This window comes from Loxodonta africana, chromosome 25, assembly GCF_030014295.1.
Source record: "Loxodonta africana isolate mLoxAfr1 chromosome 25, mLoxAfr1.hap2, whole genome shotgun sequence".
In the NCBI taxonomy this organism is placed as follows: Eukaryota; Metazoa; Chordata; class Mammalia; order Proboscidea; family Elephantidae; genus Loxodonta; species Loxodonta africana.
In genome coordinates this window covers 19,164,820-19,185,362 of record NC_087366.1, presented here as the reverse complement: position 1 = coordinate 19,185,362, position 20,543 = coordinate 19,164,820, and the positions used below count along the sequence as shown (strand labels likewise).

Here is a 20,543-nt window from a genome sequence, read left to right as displayed (position 1 = left end):
TGAGTCAGGATCGACTCGACCGCAATGGGTTTGGTTTTTTAGGTTTAATCAACATGTAAGGCTTACCGTGCACCATCATGACGTGCCACCAAACCCACACACGTACACACAAAGCTGGCTAATTTCAATTGTAAACAAAAACATACTAAGAACCAAAGTGATTTTTAAAAAATTAAGCTGACAACCAAGCAGCTAATCCTTAAATTATTTGGTCTAATGGAGAATTGCTATTTCACCTTCTGAATCACGGCTGTTATTAGCTAATGACAACCGCAATTTAGACCTAAACCAACACAGGATATGTGGTACAGCTAAAGCTGAAAAAATAGTAGTAACAGCAGGATTGAACAATGAACAAATGATTCATTTTTGTTTGTTTACACTTCCTAAACAAATTGTGGCTTTAACAATTGCTGACTTAGTTAAGGTATTTTAAGAGCTCAGACTGCTAACCGGTTCAAATCCACCAGCCGCTCCTTGGAAACCCTACGGGGGCAGTTCTACTCTGTCCTGTAGGGTTGCTATGAGTTGCGAATCGACTTGAGGGCAATGGGTAAGCTATTTAAGTTTTTAATTTTCACTAATATATTTTTATTTCATAAATTACTAATTTTATCAAGAAGCCAGAGTTAACCAACACAGTACAAGACAAATTAGGTAAAATCTAAGATTCCATTTTCAAAAACCGAAAACTTAGCCAGGATTCTCAAATTAGCTAATTAGTCTTCCCTGTTGATAATCCTTGGATAGGCTGTATTTACTTGTATATTACACACATTTCATCAGCAGAACGTCTGCTGTTCTTTTTTTTTTTTTCTCACAACTGTTGGCTCCTGTCAAGCAAGACCATAAAGAAAAAGTAATTAGTTCTGCAACTTACAGATAAGGTTCTAGAACAAGACACAGACTCAAGTAGCATTGTCTTATTTATTAACATAGTTGAAACATTTGGTGATAAAACTTTTGTCCATGACTATTCTAGCAACAAAATGTTACTCAAAATATTTCACTGTGAAATGGTGTTGCAACTTGAATGTAACTTTTCTTAATGAATTGATTTCCATAAAGCAAATCTTACTCTTAAAATGGCAGATTCAGTGACCAAAAAGTGATTCAAAAAAAGCTTCCCCCTCCCCATGCCAACCCTCAAGACCATTCGAATCAAGCTGAGCTCTGGGCCCTGGGCTTAGAATAAAGAAGGAGAAGGGAAGGAGCCATAACTCATTTCTAACTAACCAGAACGGTCTAATGAGACACTTCAAACTCACACGACAACGAAACCACATGAAGAAATGAGTTTACTAGGCAGCTATAGGAAGGTGCGAACTGGATGAATGCCACGGAGCATATTCATCATCATTACCACAATACGATCCCTCAAGCATGCCGTCCTAACTGGATGAGCTACAAAATCGGTCCCTGTTTCCACCCTTCCCATCTCACCTGTTGGCCCTACTTCAGGAGCTTGGGAGAGATCCTGAGCTTTTCGTATTCTACTAATTTATTTTGCATTATTCTTTTGATGAAGCAAATATAATCACATGCTTCTCTAATTAGTCCCCTAAAAGTGTGTGTGTGTGTATTAGATTGGGGGAGAGTGGATTCGGATTGTTAAAGTACAAGTCGTTTTTCCCTGTAATTCTCTGCCCCTCGCTGTAGTGTGATTAAGTCTTGCTTTCTGCTTAATTCGAACAGAAGTTCTTTTATTCCTTCCAAGAAGCTGGAGCATGAGACTAGAGAATGTTGGGGAAAGGCTGGCAAAGCTGAGACAGGAAGAACGGTGTCTCTAGAAGCTCTAGCTCTGGTTTCAGGCACTTCAGTAAGAGACATTCCCCCTACCCCGTTCCTATGTACATTCAAGGAAAATGAAGCAAGAAGGCCCCAGAGGCTGTCTGGGGGGCGAATGAAGCACCCTCAACAGCACAGACCCCCAGAAGAGCATTACTTAAGGAGAGAGTCATTGACACAAAGGGTTTTCCTCCTGCCTGTTCTTACACATATCAGTCATTTTCAGAAAAAATGGGAGAGACATTTTTTATTGGTAGGCAGGAAATGAGGCTCCAGACCCCTCTTGGCACTCTCATTCTAGCCCATGCCTTTCTCAAGCTCTCTGAGTCATGCCAGCTTTGGGTTGCCCTTTGTAGGAAGGAGCAGGATCCCAGAGGAAGTCAGGTCCTAGAGGTCATCCTGTTGGCACCTTAGTTACCACTTCAACTCTGAATCATCTCTGTGGTGTTGGCTGTGACTGGATCAGAGCCATGATGTCCTGCCCTGGAGAGAGAGAGCTGCTCTGACCTCCCCCCAAGGAAACAAGGAATGGGGCTGGGTGATAAATGGATGATTCTAAGAGAACTGGGGGTTGGCTTTCCTCAAAGGAAAGCTATTTTTAGCATGATTCCTGTGATCCACCACGTTAAGGTCTACCCCATTTCATTCTAGAAATCTACTTCTTCCATTGCCCTACCCTTTTCCTTCATTTATCTCACTCTCCCATCCCATAGGCCTCCCTGCCCCGACACTGAACACGAAGAGCCAGCCCAATTCCTTCTCATGAATTGTGGACTAAATGGCCTTGGCTAAAGACCAGCTGAGTAAGAGTAGACCTAAGAGACAAAACAAATCCAGTCTGTCTTGGGTCTGGTCAAATGGGCCCTCATACCCGGCCTTTGGAGTCTACCTACAAACTCCATGTTCTTGCAAATGCCACATTTCGCCCAGAAAATCTAGCTCCTTGTTTTCCTTTGTATCATTTTTCACCTTATGGCTCTTTTTCCTGGACAAAGTTTCTTCCATCTTTCTCTCTCCAACAATAGTATCATCCTGAACACTTGCTGTGTACTTGTTAGCCTTCCACAAAGCAGTCTTTTCTTGGCTTCAGAGGGTCCATTTCTGGGCTTCCCTGCAAACTGTTGAGAGATCTCTTGATTTCTAAGGAAAACCTAGCTTCCTTGTTCACCATCACGCCCTCTCCTGGGACTGATATGCACAATGCCACATGTGGGAACACCTGGGAGAGACAAAATGTAAGAGAAAGATGCCAGGTAAAGGCTTGGGAAGGGTAGAAACTACATAGTACCTTGTCAGTATCATGGAGAACTGGAGGGAGAGAGACCATGTGGTGCAATGGCCTAAAGGTCAGGGAAACAATATCCTCTTCCCAGGTTCCACACTTGCTGTGTGACCTTGGACGAGCCTTTTAATCCCATGGACCTCTGCTTCCTCGTCATTTAAAGGAGAATGTTGGATCAACAGAGCTCTAAAGTTTTTTCCAGTTTTATAAGTCCACGATCTTTGGCCAAACACTGAGACCCAAGAATAGGATCTTTGTTTCCTTCTATGGAGATTATTTCCACAATGCAAGAACAATAACACCCCTCAGGATGCTACTCTACCATGCTCCTATGTAGAATTGAGTTCCTTTTCCTGGAAGCTATCAAAGGTTGCTTCAGAGGTAACAATGTGTGAAGAAGAACGCTGTCCCTGGTGTCATGTCCCAGCCTGTTCCTCCTCGGCCATAACTACCACTAGATTTCTGTCAAAACTATCCTACTGCTTGGGGACTATTTTTCACAGACAACCAGAAACCCAAGAGCCAGAGACTAGCTGAGGGATACAAAGCCCAAGAAAGTAATTTTGGGCTTTCCAAGTAGGACATGTGTGAGGCCTTAACAATCAGAACAGGGCCTGTCAAAACTGTGTTACCAGGGGCAGCAGAGGAATGTGGGAAATTAGGGAGACAAGGGATGAAACAGCTAAATCCATATGGTTTAGAGGCTCCTAACCACCCTCATGAACTCTCTTCTGTGAACCCACTCCCCTGTCAGACAGATTTCAGCAGGTGGTTACAGTGGCTGCTAGGCTCTCCCAGGCCCTGTCAGAGATTTGGCCCAGTATCCAGAAACAGGACCAAGACACTGATTCACAAGACAGAATCAGCCTTGGGTGCCACCTGTGTTACCTCAGCTAGAGTGGGTGAGAATCATTAATGCCTTACAGAACAACAAACAGTTTTCTCCCAGATCATCCTGGGCTTAAATTATGGCAAAGACGTTTCCCAGCCAAGTGGGCAATAAATAATCACCATTAGCAGAGATCTCTAAGGTCGAGTGGATTCCTAGCAAGTTTTATTTAAGAAATTACTGCATTATCAGAATTTGGCCTTGCTTGTATGATTCTTCTTAGATGCAGGAATGTGCCTAAGTATGGCCCCCAAGGCCTTAGACTGGTGATCTTAAGGTTTCTTGGAAATGTCTGGGCTGGCAGGGAACCCATGCTCTGCCCATCAGCCACAGCCCACATAAGTAAATGTGCACATACCACCAGGACAGGGCTTAAGAAATGAGGATGGAATGGCTTCTTGTGAGCGTAGGTCCAGCACATCAGGAAAATGGTCTTCTGGAACTAAGGAAATGGACACAAATTCTTCTGAAAAACCTTACTATTCCCAGACTTGCCTCCCAGGTTTCAGGTCCTGAAGGTCTCACTCCTAGCCAAAGGCTGTGTATATGTGTTTGTGTGTGTGTGTGTGTGCGCGTGCTGGGAGAGCAGAGGTGTCTGGGCCCTCGTTACTGGGTGTGACCCTCACACATTTACTGAGTGCTGAGGCTGGCTATGATAGCCTACCAAAGGGAAAGTAATACCACAGAAGTGCATCAAGACTGTAACATAAAGAACCATGGATACCGATTTCATCCAAGTTCTAAGAGGGCTGGGAAAAAAAAGAAAAATAGCCCTTTGTGGTAAAGGGCATGCTGGGAAGGCGAGTGCCTGAGCCGCCTCCCCAGAGCATGCTGGGAGGATGGGCACCAGAGCCGCCTCTCTAGAGCATGCTGGGAGACAGACACCAGTACATCTCCAAGGACTGTACTTTCCCCAGCTCCTACCCCTATTCCCTCACCCACCCCAACCTGGAGACTAGAGGAAAGTTTGTTCAAAGATGACTATGGAGTAGTGTATGCCGTGGTTCTCTGCAGGTCCCACACACTGTGGAGGTTAAGTCAGCGAGTGCGGAGAACAGTCAAGATGAGGAGATGGTGAAACAGAGAGGCAGGAGAGAAACAGAGGGACTGACAGAGACTGGAGGGGCAGTGTGCTGGCGGAGGACGTGGGGAGAGTGGAGCAGAGGGCTCTGTAGTCGCTAGCCAGAGGTGTTGATGTACAGCTGGCTCTTGAGGATGTAGTCGATGACTGGCTGGGACAGATAATCCACAACATGGCCGTCCCCATGCTGCAGGGCCAGCCTGGACAAGAAGAAACAGTAGATCAGATGGGTACCCCGTTAAGCAAGTCAGGAAGACTCACCCGTTCACATTCCTTCAGGGAGAGGGACAAACTAGTAGGTTGACACGTGTCTCCCCAGCAACCCATTATCAGTCTCTTCCCTTAAGCTGAATACATGGTATCCATGTTAGGACAGCTATTTTGCCCCCACAATTCCTTCCCCACCCTAGCGACATCATTTCATCCTAGCTCTGCCACTTCCTAACTGAGGGATCTGGGAAAAGTTATTTAAGCCCCTCTGCTCTTCTGTTTTTTTCTTCTGTAAAATGAGGATATTTGTGCCCATCTCATTCTGTTATTAAAAGGATTAAATGAGTCATTGTGCAAAGCACTTAGAGAGGTACTAAGCACACAGTAGGCACATTATTGTAAGGTTAGTTATTATGATTTCATTCCTTTGGGTTCCTCCCCATGATGGTCTTATGATGGGAAATGAACATGAATCTCACTGGAGTTCTTATGACTGACCATTTCTTTTCCTTCCTACAGGAGCCCTCCACTGTGAGCTCTGTGGTCATGGAGGGACGGCACGGAGAGGCACGAAGTGCCTCCAGTGACACACTTTGGCTTCTGTGACATTTTGTTCCAGCCTTGGTCTGACTGCTTCCCCTTGTTTCCTCATATGATGGCCCTGGGAGTGTCAGACCCCAAGGAGCTATTTTCGAAAATTCACATACTCTTCAAGATATTTATATTCTAAAAGGCATCAGAGCTGTGTCCTGTGAGATCCTGAGAGGCTGACTCCCTGTCTTCTCTATGGACATACTGCCCTGATTGTGCAAGCGAGGTCCCTAAGTGCCTTCCTATCACGGTAAAACTTCTAAAAAATGTATAAAACAGTGCATTTCCAAATGTTGATCCCAACTTCATCAGAATCACTCAAGAAGCAGACTTGTAGGTGCATCCCCCAGAAATCTCAACTCAGTGGGACTCAATGGGACACAAGAGTTTTTATTTTTGTCTAAGTTCTCATGGTGATTCGGATAGTCAGCTATTTTTGGAACCACAGTCTTCCCGTGTCCACTCATTGTCATTGGATGTCTGCCCTCCCTCCCACTTGATGCTACTCTTGCAAGCGCAACCATAATTGCCTTCCAGGGAAGAAGTCCAATGAACTCATGAGTCCTGGGCTCCTTTGGTTTTTCTGAAATACTTGACACAGATGACCGTGCTCTCCGTCTTTGTAACCACTCCTACTTTGATTCTGGGCCACCACTGCTGGTAGTTTTTGACTGCTCGTTAGCCTTCTTCTAAATGCTGATGTTTCCCCATAGCCTTCTCTTCTTGTTGACTCTCCTGTGAGCTCATCCACACCTGTAACTTTAATTTATATTTATATGCCCATGACTTTCAGTTTTACACTTTCAGATCTCTATAGTCCACATATCTGAGCATTCTATTGGGTGTTTTCACTTGGAGTTTGTATTGGAGACTGTTAACTGACCTCTAGTATCCCTCCTCTCCTATTTAGTTATAAGACCTCCTGAGTTGCAGCTGGGCACATGGCTTATTAGCTATAAAGTCTATTTCCCAGCCTCCATTGAGGTGTGGCCATGCAACCGAGGCTGAGCCAGTGGGTTGCAAAGGGAAGTGATATGTGTGACTTTGGTTTATCTTCTTACAGACAAATCTTCTTGCCATGGGCTTTACCTTGCCCTTTCCCTCTGGCTAAGAACAGTCATTGCAACAGCTGCAGGCTCAGAGAGGGAAGCTTCATGGTGAAGAGAAGCCAGAGATGTCAATCCCTCTTGACTATTCAGTAAAGAAAAAACAAAGCAAACCTGTCACCATTGAGTTGAGAGGGAAACAAGCCTTTATCTTATTTTAAAACTCTTGATATGGATATTTTTGTTATGGAAGCTTAGCCTGTACCCTTACTAAGCACCTCAAACTAAAGAATCCAAAACTAAAAAAAAATCCTCCTTCCCCCTCAAAGCAGCTCAGAATAGATAATGGGCTATCCTCTTTTAAAAAATAAATGATTGGGGATAAATAAATGAGATCCAAACAGGAAGCTGACTACTGGAGCAGCAGGTGTTGGCCTGAATCCAAAGGTTAGCCTTGACTTAGGAGAGTTATACAGAAACTCATAGGCCTGTTTGGTCAAGTTCTCTCTGGCTGTTTGTCAAACATACCTGCTCTTGGTTGAACTGACAACAGACATGGGATGGTTGATGTCATCCTTCACTACCATGATGTTGTTCTGCAGATAGAGCAGAGAAGGTGGTTGTCAGCGCCTCACACTAAACTCCTCTTGCTCCCTCACTCCTCAGCCTCCCAGACCTCTCAGAGAAGGGCCACATCACAGAGTTATCCCAGAAGGGAGAAGGAGGACTCACTCTGTATTTGCGGAGTATTGAGGAATGGTTCATAATTCGGTCTGTGTCAGCTGCATCCCGGGGCACCACCACGATTCCAAAGTCCCCAACAATCACCTCCATCTGAAGAAACAGAGAGAGGTGGGGGAGGGAAGAAGAGATTGAAAGAGACAGAGAGCCCTTTAGTGAGACCATGACCCCAAACCTCTATCAATTGATTACTTAGCAGGGTGGAGGTATCTTCCACGTAGAACCTCAAGCTTTTGTTCCAAATTTGGCTTCTCCAGCCAGCCCTATCAGTCAGTTCCTGTACATAACAACCCTGGCTCCAGTGTTACTTGAATGAATGGAAACTTTGCCTGGCACACAAGAAGACACTTAATAAAATACTTCTAAACCGACTGAGGAGGCAGTGGTGGTTCAGTGGCAGAATTCTCGCCTTCCATGCGAGAGACCCACGTTCAATTCCCAGGCAGTGCACCTCAAGTGCCATCACTAGCTGTCTGTCATGGAGGTTTGTGTGTTGTTATGACACTGAACAGATGACTAGGAGAAAGGCCTGGAGAACTGCTTCCTAAAAATCAGTCAGTGAAGACCCTATAGATCACCACAGTCCGATCCTACTGTGCATGGGATCAACACGAGTTGGGATCAACTCCATGGCAGCTAACAACAAAGACTGAGTAAATAAATGTACTCGCACATGTCTGGGCCAGATTTTTCCAATTTCGGAGGCTCCTGTTGAGTTCACAATGCTGTGGGATAACGTGAATGACATATACTCCTTACCTGGTAGGTACCCTTCTGGGTAAAACAGATCCTGTTGCCCAGCAAGCATAGCTCAGCCCTCAGGCCTCTCATAAGAGGGACCGAAATGACCCTCTGGTCCACTGTGTACAAGCTGCTGTGGGGCTCAAGGGCAATGAAGAGCATGGAAGTGTTTGGAAGGCACTGCCACGTGTAAGGTAGTGATGATACAATTATTCCTCGCGGGGTCACCTCTGAGGCCTGCCTCGGATGGAAGCTGGTGTCATAGTGAGAAATGAAACTTTTTTTTTTTTTTTCTGATTGTAGAAGAAACACAAGCTTGGAAAGTCCAGGAGGAAAAAATAGAAATCAATTACAATCATACAGTCCAAATGTTAACATTTTAGTGTATTTCTGTCCAGTGTTTTCTTCCAATGAAGTAGGTGTCTACGCCCACAATTGGATTAAACTGCCAAACTGGTAATTTTCCCTGCCTTTATTCCCACTTAGCAGTATATTGTGAGCATTTCCTCCTACCATTAAAAATTATTTTAAAACCTAGTTTTTAACAACCCGTATAACATTTTATTGTTTTACAGTACCGTGATATACCGTGATACGGTAAGCCAATTCTGTATTATGGATCTTATAGTTACCTGTGATTTTTCAGAATTACAAATAAAACTTTGATGATGATCTTTATACATAAATCTTTTATCACATCTTTGATTACTTCCTTAGGTTAGGCAGTAAAATAACCAGATCAAAGACTATGACTGGACATATTTCAAGCTCTTGAGGCATATTTTGCCAAGCTGCTTTCTGGAAAGCTTGTGCCAATTTTTATTTTTCAAAGGTCCTGAAAGTTATGGCATTTAATATGATTGGATCTTGCCTGGGCATATTACTATTTAGGTCTTGCCAATTATGGAGCCCAGGTGGGGTGAGGAGAGGAGGAGGCAGGTTATTCTAAGCGGGCAGCTGACTGAAGAAAACATGTCTTTGGGGCAAGGAACCCAGATTTTTTCCCATAGTTCTCCAAACAAGTGCCACTAAAACAGACATTATGGACCACTGTGGCCCTTGCTTCTGTATTAGAGAGGATTTCTGATTCTTTGGTGGTGGTGGTGGTGTATATGTGTGTGTGTGTGTGTACACCCTTAAGCATTTCCATCCACCTTTACCCTCATTTTCCCATTTACTTACAACTGGAGCTAGAGTTGCAACTGATGATGCTGAAATAAAAACATGGCTGAAGGTGCCCCAGGAGGGAAGTTGTGGAGAGGAGTTAAACGCTGGGTGTACAATCCCAGCCTCCACTGGATCATGTCGTTTGGAAAGACACAGCGCATTCTAGAACCTGCTGCGTCTATCAACGGTGTTCAGACTGGGAAAGCCGGCACCAAGTCTCGAGTCCTATCAGTAAGGAATGCTCAGGAGAGGCGGGGCGGGGAGCTGGTCGATCCAGCTGCTCCTGTGATAATTTTACATTACTGCATTGGGGTTCGCCATTCAGAAGGTAATCTAAGGCACTGGTTCTCAAACTTGGCTGCACATTAGAATCACCTGAGGAGCTTTTAAAACTCTCAGAGCTCCGTTTACACCCAAGACCAATTAAATCAGAATCTCTGGGAATGGGATGGAGGCATCAGCGGTTTTGCCTTTTTTTTTTTTTAAAAAACTCTCCAGGTGATTCCAATATACACCCAAGCTTGAGAACCAGTGATGTTTAAGTTCTGAATTAAAACCCCAGGGAAATTGGTAGGGCAGAGAAAGAGAGAGAGGAAAAAGGAGAATGGAAGGGAAGAGAGAGTGCATCCCAGCTGGTATTTGTGGTTTCTCCCAAACTGCATGGCAACGTAGAGATTTCAGGATTATCTGGTACAGATCGCAGGATGTAGGATCTGCTTTCAGTTTGCTTCTGAGAGCTTGAGAGATGTTTCATATGATGCATGAAATAATGGGGCTCTTTAAAGTGTGCATCTTTGTTTAAAGGATGGAAATGAAGGCTTAGGATGGCAGCCAGGCCTCACGGGAGAGCTGCCCTGTGGGGGTGGTATTCATGCAGCTGCCCCTTTCCACTTAGGACCGAATGATCTGAGTACCCAATCAATAACAGTGCCAGGCTGCTCAGTTGGTGGCAAGCAGGTGGAGGCCTTCCTGCCTGAGATGTTTTCCTTTTCCAGAAACAGGAATCCCAAACGGGGCAAGGGAGACAGGGCCACAAGACCAGACACACAGCTTTAGCTCATCCAAGCAGCAACTCTGCGGAAGTCAGGCCAGAGACGGCAGACTCTCCCTATTCCTGTGGTCAGACACTAGGGCATGGGTGTGATTTTCATGTTAGAGGGTGTGTGTGTGTGTGTGTGTGTGTGTATGAAGAGATGGAGGGGAGGCATGCCCATCTCCATGTTCTAACTGCCCTTCCCACCCACATCTTCACTCCCTGCCTCCAGGACACCATCCTCTTCCTTGTTGTCCTTCTACCTCTCTGGCCGCTCTTTTTTGGTTTCCTTCTGCTGGTTCTTTCTCATCTCCCTGAACTCAAAATGTTGGACTCCCCTGGGCCTCAGTCCTTGGATCTCTTTTCTATCTACGTTCACATCTTTAATGATTTTACCCAACTTCAAAGCTTTAAGGACATACTGAAGGCTCCCAAATTAATATTTCCAGCATGGACTTCGCTTCTGAACTTCAGGCTCGTATGTCCAGCTGCCTTCTCAACATTCCCACTTGGACGGGGCATCTCAAACTTAACAGGTCCAAAACTGAGTCCTGGAGCCCACTAACAAAAACAGAGAAATGAAGCAAAACAACAAAAAATGTTTCTCCTGCAGTCTTTTCCACTTCAGTCAGTGGAAACTCTTCTTGTGATTGCTCAGGCCAAAAGCCTTGGCATTTTTCCTCGATTCCTCTTCCTTCACATTCCACATCAGATAATCTTACCCAATCCATCTTCAAAGCAAATCCAAGGGTCTGCTCATTTCTCACCATTTCCATCACTTTCATGTTCGTCTAAGCCTCCTATGGATGGCTGAATAATGGCCCCAAAGATATCTAGGTCCTAATCCCTGGACCCTGGAAAGCCTGGTAGTGTAGTGGTTAAGATCTATAGCTGCTAACCAAAATGTCAGCAGTTCGAATCCACCAGGCGCTCCTTGGAAACCCTATGGGGCAGTTCTACTCTGTCCTATAGGGTCGCTATCAGTTGAAATTGACAGCAACGGGTTTGATTTTTTTGTTTTTTAATCCCTGAAACCTGAGTGTTACTTTATACGGAAAAAGAGATTGTGGAGATGTAAATTAAGGATCTTGAAATTATTCTGGAAAATCAGGGTGGCCCTAAACACAATCATAAGTGTCCTGGTAAGAAGGAGGCAGAAGGAGACACAGCACAGAAGAGAAAGGCAATGAGAAGACAGAGCTGAGAGAGACTTGAAGATGCCACACCGCTGGCCTTGAAGAGGGAGGAAGGGGCCATGAGCCAAGAAATACAAGAAACGCAGCTCTAGAAAGTGGAAAAGGCAAGGAAACAGATTTTTCCCCTGGAGCTTCCTGAGAGAGTGTGGTGCCTTGGTTTTGCCCGGGAAAACGCATTTTGGATTTCTGACCTCCAGAGCTGGAGGAGAATAAGTTTGCATTCCCCTCCATCATCTTGCGCTTGGATTGCTCTGGTCTCCCTGTTTTTCTCTTTCTCTTTTCAGCCTATTCCCAACAGCCAGACCAAGTTCTGCTAAAATACAAGTCAAATTATGTCGCTCCTTGGCTCAAACACCTTCATTTAAATATTACCTTCTCAGTGACACCTTCCGTGGCCACCCTATTGAAACTTGCATCCCTGTCCACATGGACCTGCACACTCTCTAAAGCTTCACAGTCTCTATTCCCTTTTGTGCTTCATGTTCTTCCCTAGCACTTATCCCCACCTGTTGTTAGTGTTGTTTGGTGCTGTGGAGTTGATTTTTGACTTATAGCAACTGTATGTGATAGGGTACAGCTGCCTCCACTGGGTTTCCTAGACCGTACCTTTACAGGAGCAGAATGCCAGGTCTTTCTCCCACAGAGGCTCGGATGGGTTCGAACTGCTGACCTTTCAGTTAGCAGTCAAGTGTGTAATGATTGTGCCACTAGGGCTCCTTCACCCCTGATAACCACTAATAAAAGTTGGTCTCTATGCATTTGAGGACAGGAATTTTTCTGTGTTTAGTTCATTGCTATGCCCTCAAGTGAAAAGGACCTGGCACACCATAGGTGCTCAATAGATGCAGTCAAATGAGTGAGTGCCTACAGTCTTCTCTGGGCAGTTGTCATGGAGAAGTTAGCTGATAAACCCTCAAGGTCTCAGGATATGGAGGGAAGCTCATTCTAGCATTGGTGGCTCTGGGAGACCCAAGGAAGTAACTCTATAAAGGTAGATTTTCAGGTCCCTAAACAGGGGTGACCTCATTTTTGCATGTTCCCAGGCGTGATCTTGCTGATAGAAGAATCTCTCTGGGGAGCTTTAAAATGAAATACAGCCCTCACCCTAGAGACTTTGGTGAGGCAGGGCTGGGTTGGGCTGGAGCCTCTCTCTGAAAAAGGAGCACCCACATTTGGGAAATTATTGCTTTAAATCACCTAGACAGTTGGCTAAGCTGCTGACACTCTGGCCTGGCCTGGGTTGAGCCAGCAAGCACCTTAGCACCTCTGGGGATTCCAGCAGAATGAGGACATCACAAGTGTGCCCTGGGGCATGGGGTGGGCTAGGAAAGACATCTGATGGCAAGAAACAGAGGGGTGCTCGGGCAGTCCTATCCACAGACCCTGCCAGGGGTGCACCCAGGCCCCTGTGACTGAGCACGAGTGCCAGCGTTATTGTTGTAGCTGCCGTCAAGTTGATTCTGACTCATAGTGACCCCATGCGTACACAGTAGAACTGCTCCATAGCGTTTTCAAGGCTGTGACCTTTCGGAAGTAGATCGCCAGGCCTATCTCCTGAGGCACTTCTGGGGTGGGTTTGAACCACCAACCTTTCAGCTGGTAGTCGAGGGCTTAACTGTTTACACCAACCAGGCATTCCTGCATGGGTCCAGAGCCTCCTGCATCTTCATGTAGAGTCCTCTGTAGGCCTGCCCTTGCGGGAGGGGGTGGCCAATGCAGCAGAACTGTTCTGAATAGCAAGGTCCTTTCCTGCTGGTGGCCAATGGGACTTCACACTGCTGGTCCCAGTGGGCAGGATCGGGGTACGTTCTTCTCCGCCTGCAGCACACTGTGGCCGTCTCAGCTCAGCTCTGGGCTGTGTTATGTCTCCGAGGTGGAGGTCTGTGACATTCACCCTGCTCAATTTCCTGTTCATAGGCAGGTCTTTGATCAAAACTTTTCATCTTCTAGTCTAAGGCTTCCCAGGGGATGCAGGGGTGGGGATGGGAAGAGGAAGCTGGAGGGGGTGGATTCTGCTTCCCCAAATGTGGGAAATCTCGGGAAGGATATGAGACGTGTTGAGGCAGGAAGCAACTTGGCCTTGGGAGACAGAATACTCATGACCTAGGTGGCAAACCTCTTAGAAGGAATGTAGCGTTGTCATCATCCCCTCAGGATGAATTTTAAGAAAGACCTGCCCTGCTGGGTTTTGGAGATGCTGTGGGTGGGTGTTTGTGGTCTTAGCCAGGCTCTTTCCTAGCACTGGAACACAGAGGTTAGCAAGACAGATCTGGCTTCATCTCTTGGAAAGCTCACTATCTAGTGGGGAAACATTAAACAAATGATTATTTTTAGTTGTATCTAGTGCTATGAAGGAGAAGCAGAAGTTGTAATTGGGTGGTTGATATCTTCTGGCAGCTAAAGTCTTATGAGTAAATGGTAAAAGTTTGGGTCACATCTCATGGTGGAGGCTAACTATCTTATGGGCTGAACTCCTCTGATCTAGTTGGAGGTATCTTTCCATTCTTTTAATCAACAAGTTTTTATTGAGTGTATGTGGTGAACCAGCAGTGTTCTGACGTTAGCAAATAAGACAAGCGAGGAATTCAATAGGGCAGTTGCCCCAAGTCAACGTCATCTTTCGTGTCCCAACTCACCAAAACTACAAACTTTCCTATTTTAGATTCTATATATAGTCTATGTTTAGAATATATTAAAGCATATTCTATATTTTCTGCTTTTAGTATACTAATTGTTTCCTGGAACATTTTGCTTTCGTTACTACATTTTTTCTCCTTAATTTTCTTTTTTTTGGGTGGCATGTGTTTTCAGTATTGGAATGAATGCTTACTAATTGAGTGTGTTTACATTTTTGGTTGGTAATATGGATTTTGAGAAATACGATCTGGTAATACAATCCACCACTAAGGCGAGTGGCACTGTGGCACCACCGATCTGTGGTATGACAATACACCAAAGAGAGCTATATAGATAATTTATTGCAGGTGCCTTTCCATTAGGTTACATGAGAAACCTCTGATTTTCCAAATATGACACAGAAAATCCAAAACAAGCCCATCAGGAAAGCCATAATTATGCCTGTAAGCCTGATCTCACAGAAATAAAGGGGGTAAAAAGGGCAAAAGTTTATAAAACTAACACATGCAGGAAGCATCACCTAACAGAATACTCGACCTACACAACAACAAGGCTCCACTCTGACTCTGGTCTGCTGAGCTTCACGCATTTCAAAAGGGACCCACCCTGACACTAAATGCATTGGAACTAGAATAACGCCTTATTTCTGAGGTCCAAAGGCATAAGTGGCTGGTATACCGTTAATCCCATAGTAACGAAAAGAGTTAAAGATTGGGAATCAGAAGCCTATTTAGAATTAATGTATTACATATCCTGTACCCACAAAACTTATCTTCTAGTGGGGAGAGCTTATAAAAAAATATATATATATATAAATAAAAAAATATCAGCTAGAGCTAAGTACTGTACTGAATACCAAATAAAATGGCCTTTAAGCTGAAACCTAAATGACAGGAAGAGACCTGACATAGGGCTATATGGAGGAACAGCATTCCCACCAAAGGCCACAGTTGGCGCAAAGGCCCTGAGGTGGGAAAAACTTGTTCAAGTAAAGAAGCCAGGCCACAGCTAGTGCAAAGGCCCCCGAGGTAGGAAAAATCTATTCAAGTAAAGGAGCCGGTTGGGGCTGGAGTGTAGAAAAACAGGGGAAGTAACCAAGGACCTTATCATGATAAGGATGGGGTTTTATTCTAAAAGCCATTAGAGCTGGAATTGACTTGATGGCACCCAACAACAATAGCAGAGTGTTTTAAGCAGAGGGCTTTATTTAATTAGCAACAGGATCTGGTTTACATTGCCTTCCCCTGGCAAGCCTAACTGGTAAGAGCCTCTGGTTGGCTCATGCTGAGATCAGGCTTCAGGGTCCTGACCTTCTCCTCCCAACAGTGCTCTCTTCTCCAGGTACAGTTCATCAGTGCCTCAGGACCACGTGTGTTTCTACCCCAAGTGAAGATAGTCCAGGATGAACAAGGGGCAGTCAGTAAGCAGGGGAAGAAACATTGATGAAGGCATCTACTGTGTACCAGGCACAGTACTAGGAGATTTATTACCATATTTAATCCTTACACCAGCTATCTTATGAGACATATGCCTCAGTCCTCATTTCTTAGTTGAGGAAACCGAGACTCAGTAAGATTTAATAACTTGCCCAAGCTGCACAGCTAGTAAGTGAATTTGAGCCCACTCTGGCCTGACTTAAATGCTCTTTCCACCTCACACTACTTCTAGATCTATTTTTAAGATTCATATTTGAGTGACTTGAAAATTTATTGGTTTGGAAGTATTTTGATTTGAAAATCTATTTTTTTTTTTTTTCGTCCAGGATTACCACAGGCTGTCCTCGTTTCATTTACTCTATGTCTCCCCCTAGAGTGTATAATTTTGTATTCTTCAGGGTGGGATGAAAAAGATTCAAGGAGAGAGCATAGCTACATGTGAGAGGCTTCTGAAATATGCTCCACCCATTTCAGTGAAGAATCCTCAGCCCTTGTTCTGCCCCCTGCTCTCTCTGAAGGGAGGGTGGGCGGAGGCCAGTGTGGTCAGAATTGGGAAGGTGGGAACGTATTTCCTGGAAGGTTCTCTTAATACAAATAAAAGAAGGGTACTTAGAGGGGCTTCCCAGAGGAAGTTACCCCCACTCCCATTCCCAGTGGTGACTGGGGGTATGAGAAGGGAGGGAATTCCAGGCCCAAGTTAAAAGCCTGAAAATCAAACACAACAGGACCTTTCACATGAGAACCAGAATCCCCCAGGGCAGGAGCTGAGCCTCCTTCAAGCTAAGCCTGTAAATTTGTCCACCAGTCTTATCAGTGCAGGGGACTAATCCCTGGGGTGGACATGTCCATCAGCCTTCCTGGCTGGAGCTGGACTGTCTGATAAAAACCATCCGAGCCTGAATAACCAAATGTTTGTCTTTGTTGCATTTGTCCTGGGGCCCTGGGGTTTCTTCCGGAGGGCTAGTGCCCCAGGCTCTTCCTCTGTTTATTTTCTTTGGTTGTTTTCCTATAGCTGGTAGAGGTAGGAGGCAGTTAGTCCATGGCTGGTTGGTTTGAAAAACTGTGGATACAGCCAATTAGAGCCAGCCTGTGGCATGTTGTGATTTGAGGAACACAAAAAGAAAGAAAAAATCCCTCAGTGGCCCATTTCTGGTGCCTAATGTTCACACCTTTAGAGATTCATTCCTTTGTGTTAAATATTGACTCTTGCTTATTTAAAATGCAAATACCCTTTGAGAGCAGCTAATACATTTAATCATTAAACTTAATGATTTTGTGTGTTTGCTCAAAAGTCAGTATCTTCCAAGGTAAAGATCAAGATTCAACCAGGTGGAATCATCTCCCCAAAAGGTCTTGTTCTTACCACTAGATCTTTTACCACCCCCTCCCACGTGTCTGTTAGTTTGTCCTACCCTGGTGGCCTGTGTGTTGCTATGATGCTGGAAGCTATGCTCTCAGTATTTCAAATGCCAGCAGAGTCACCCATGATGGACAGGTTTCAGGAGCTTCCAGACTGAAAAAGACCAGGAAGAAAGGCCTGGAGATCTACAAAAATTAGCCACTGAAATCCCTATGAATCAAAACAGAATATTGTCCGATATAGTGTTGGAAGATAAACCCCCTAGGTTGGAAGGCATTCAAAATATACAGGGCCCACAATAATGGACTTGCTCATACCAATGATCGTGAAGATGGCACACGACCAGGCAACATTTCATTCTATTGTACAAGGGGTCTCCATGAGTCACAGTCAACTAATTGAGGAGACAAATAACAAAAAACAAATAGCAACCCTACCTAGAATGCTCTTCTCTTTCAACTCACTTGACCCAATCCTGCCTATCATTCGAAGCCCAGCTAAAGCGCTACCTCCTCTTCTGTGGCCCACCATGAATTATATAACTATTCTCATGTGTCCGTCTTATCTGGACTAGGGATTCAAAGACTTCTGTGAGGTCCTGCTCTGCCATTCAATAGTTAAAAGATCTTGGTCAAGTCACAATCTCTTTAAGCCCCAGTTTCCATATCTGTAAAACAGGAATAACCAAAAAAACCCAAACCGGTTGCCATCAAGTCGATTCCAACTCATAGCAATGCTATAACTGCCCCATAGGGTTTCCAAGGAGCACCTGGTGGATTTGAACTGCCAGTCTTTTTGGTTAACAGCTGTAGCTCTTAACCACTATGTCACTAGGGTTTCCAAAATGGGAATAGAGATTCCAAATCAAAGGACTGTTACAGGGGTTAAAAGAGATAATCCATGAGAAACTATCGAAGTGTGTATTTTGTCTCCCCCACTAGAACGTAAAGGGTACATCAGTCCAGGGACTTTGTCTTTCTCTGTTTCTCTGGTGTCCAGAACTGTGCCTGGCACATGGTAGGTGCTCAATCAACATTTTAAAGTACAAGTAGTCCCCCTTATCCACGGGGGGTAGGTTCAAAGACTCCCACTGTAGATGCCTGAAACTGCGGATAGTACTCTTCCAAACTTTTTAGATATTTCATATGATATAAAGAAATAATATAATAAAAATAAGGTATTTTTATACTGCAAGTACCTCAAGGACAAAGACATGCTATGTTCACACTGGGCATTCCATAAGTATTTGTTGAAAGATTGATCGAAGGAGAAGATACTTGAATCAGAATTAATTTACCAAATTGCCTTCCTTTACAATGACGGACAAAGCAGCTGGCAGCATACGATCCCTAGACATCGGTTTTGTTTGGGGAAGGGGAGGGAGCATAAATGTCTCCTGCTTCACAGATCTGTCCACAGCTGACCCTGCAGCCTTTGGCCTTGATTTGCCACAGCTCCTGGTCCACTCCTGGAGACCTGTATTGGTTCTGATATCAGGATGCAGAGAAGCAAAGGATCAAGTCTGTTGGAGAAGACTGGTTTTCCGATAAATAATCCCAGAATGGGGGTGAGGTAAGGGCTGGGTCCTGATCTCCCAGGCTGGTCTGGGAGCTTGGATCTTGGTTCCCTCAGAAATCAAGAATGAAAATGCCCACTGACAGGCCACACAAACAGCCCTTTTGTGTTCCAATTGAGAGAAATTTGATGAATATGGATGGAATTTTCCCCATGGAATGTAAGGGGAAGGAGTGTGTCATTGGTCAAAGAGAGTTAGAATTTGCTGTGGGCTAAAAAAAAAAAAAAAAAAATTTTTTTTTTTTTTAATGAGTCTTTGTGCCCAACGGGAAATGCCACAGGGATGTGTTTGGGGTGGGGGTGGGAGGTTGGCCCTTCAGTTACGTAATTAGATTTCTGCATGGAAGGAATCAGTTCAGGAATCCAAGGCAAAAGAAAGAGCAAGACTGACTCAGTGACGAGTTTGTGACTGTGCTGGTGAGGCCTTGCCAGTCCTGCTGTAGAACAGACATCTCAGCTTGTTCCCAGCCTTGGTGGAGGGAAGGTTGCTTTACAGCCCCTTTTGCCATTTCATTACAGAAGGGTGGAGAGGTCCCTTCTTATCCCCAGGCCAGTTTGAACTAGCGGCTTCTCTCCTGCCTTGTTTCTGAGGATTTTGGACAAGGCATGGGAGGCTGGGATGAGGAGCCAGGGCCTAGGATTTTTCTAGGAAGAAACTTTACTCCTTATCGCCCTTCAGTCCCCAGTACTGGCAGCTTCAAGGCTTTGGGCTCACTGTCTCTGAGCAGAGTTCTGTGGTCAACAAGGGTCACTTAGGACACCAGGTATTAAACAGAAATGTGTTCTGATAAAGCGGTGAATGAAAAAATGAACAAAACCTGGGACAGAAAGGGGGTCTCACATACTTCATCCCTGGTAGTCTCATGGTTAGGAAATGAAATCCCTAAAATAGGCCACTTCTAGGCAAATCCCAGATGGTAGAACTTTCTGGTAGAATAAGCAGGGCTCACCCTATGCCCAGTCTTGAAAGACCTTCCATTTCCAGATACTGAGATCCAACCTTCCTTAAACAAGGACAGTGGGATAAGTCACTGAGTACCTAACTAGTTTGTGCTTCCTACATTCACTTTGTTTGTCACTCTCAGCCATTTTCTGGCAAAGTACCAGCCCTTGCCTTTGGGAAATTTTGCAAGGCAGAAAAAAGGTGTTTGAAGTCAATGGACTGAAACTCACTGAAGGGAAGGGAGAAGGAAGAGAATAGCAGGAAGGAAGATGAGGTTCTGCTAACCCCACCCCACCCTTTCTCCTTCTCTTTCTGTCTCTCCCTTTTTCTTTCCTTTTCCCACTCTCATATACACTCTTATGCTGGGAGAGGCTGGAGATCTGTGAAGCCTACCTCTTCCTTCTCCTGGGACAGCCCCCTAGGGGCAAAGCCTCAGAGAAGAATGAGGCCTGGCAGTCACTGGTGGGTGAAGATCAGCACTGGGCTTCCCAGCCTCAGCCGGGAGTCCCAGGGCCCAGGTGGGCATGGAGGCAGAGTGCCGCTGACTTCAAGGGACCATGACAAGGGAAGATGTCTGTGGTGACTGTGGCAAACTGTCAGGGCACATAGGAGCCTCTCAGGTTTTGGGAATCAGTAATGACAGTCTAAACTTCCCATCATCTCTGTAGGACAAGGATTTGACTTTGAATTTTAATTTGATTTAAATAAATTAAATGTGATATTTCTGGTACACCTCTGTTGTGGGCTGAGATTCACAGTTACTATGTACGGAAAGAGTTCCTTGATTTGTTTGCCTCTTTACCTCAAAGCAATGACCCTAAGGACCC

At 44.9% G+C, this 20,543-nt stretch overlaps 1 protein-coding gene across 1 annotated transcript in view; it reads right to left on the bottom strand.

Moving 5' to 3' along the window:
• Nucleotides 1–224: 224 nt before the first annotated feature.
• Nucleotides 225–20,543, bottom strand: part of NMNAT2 (nicotinamide nucleotide adenylyltransferase 2) — a 51,397-nt gene continuing 31,078 nt past the window's right edge. Inside the window, exons 9-11 of the mRNA XM_023549138.2 lie at nucleotides 7,620–7,721; nucleotides 7,416–7,483; nucleotides 225–5,240 (exon numbers count right to left, since the gene is read on the bottom strand). Coding sequence (XP_023404906.2) covers nucleotides 5,138–5,240; nucleotides 7,416–7,483; nucleotides 7,620–7,721 — 273 coding nt within the window. The 3' untranslated portion in view covers nucleotides 225–5,137. The remainder of the gene's footprint in view (nucleotides 5,241–7,415; nucleotides 7,484–7,619; nucleotides 7,722–20,543) is intronic.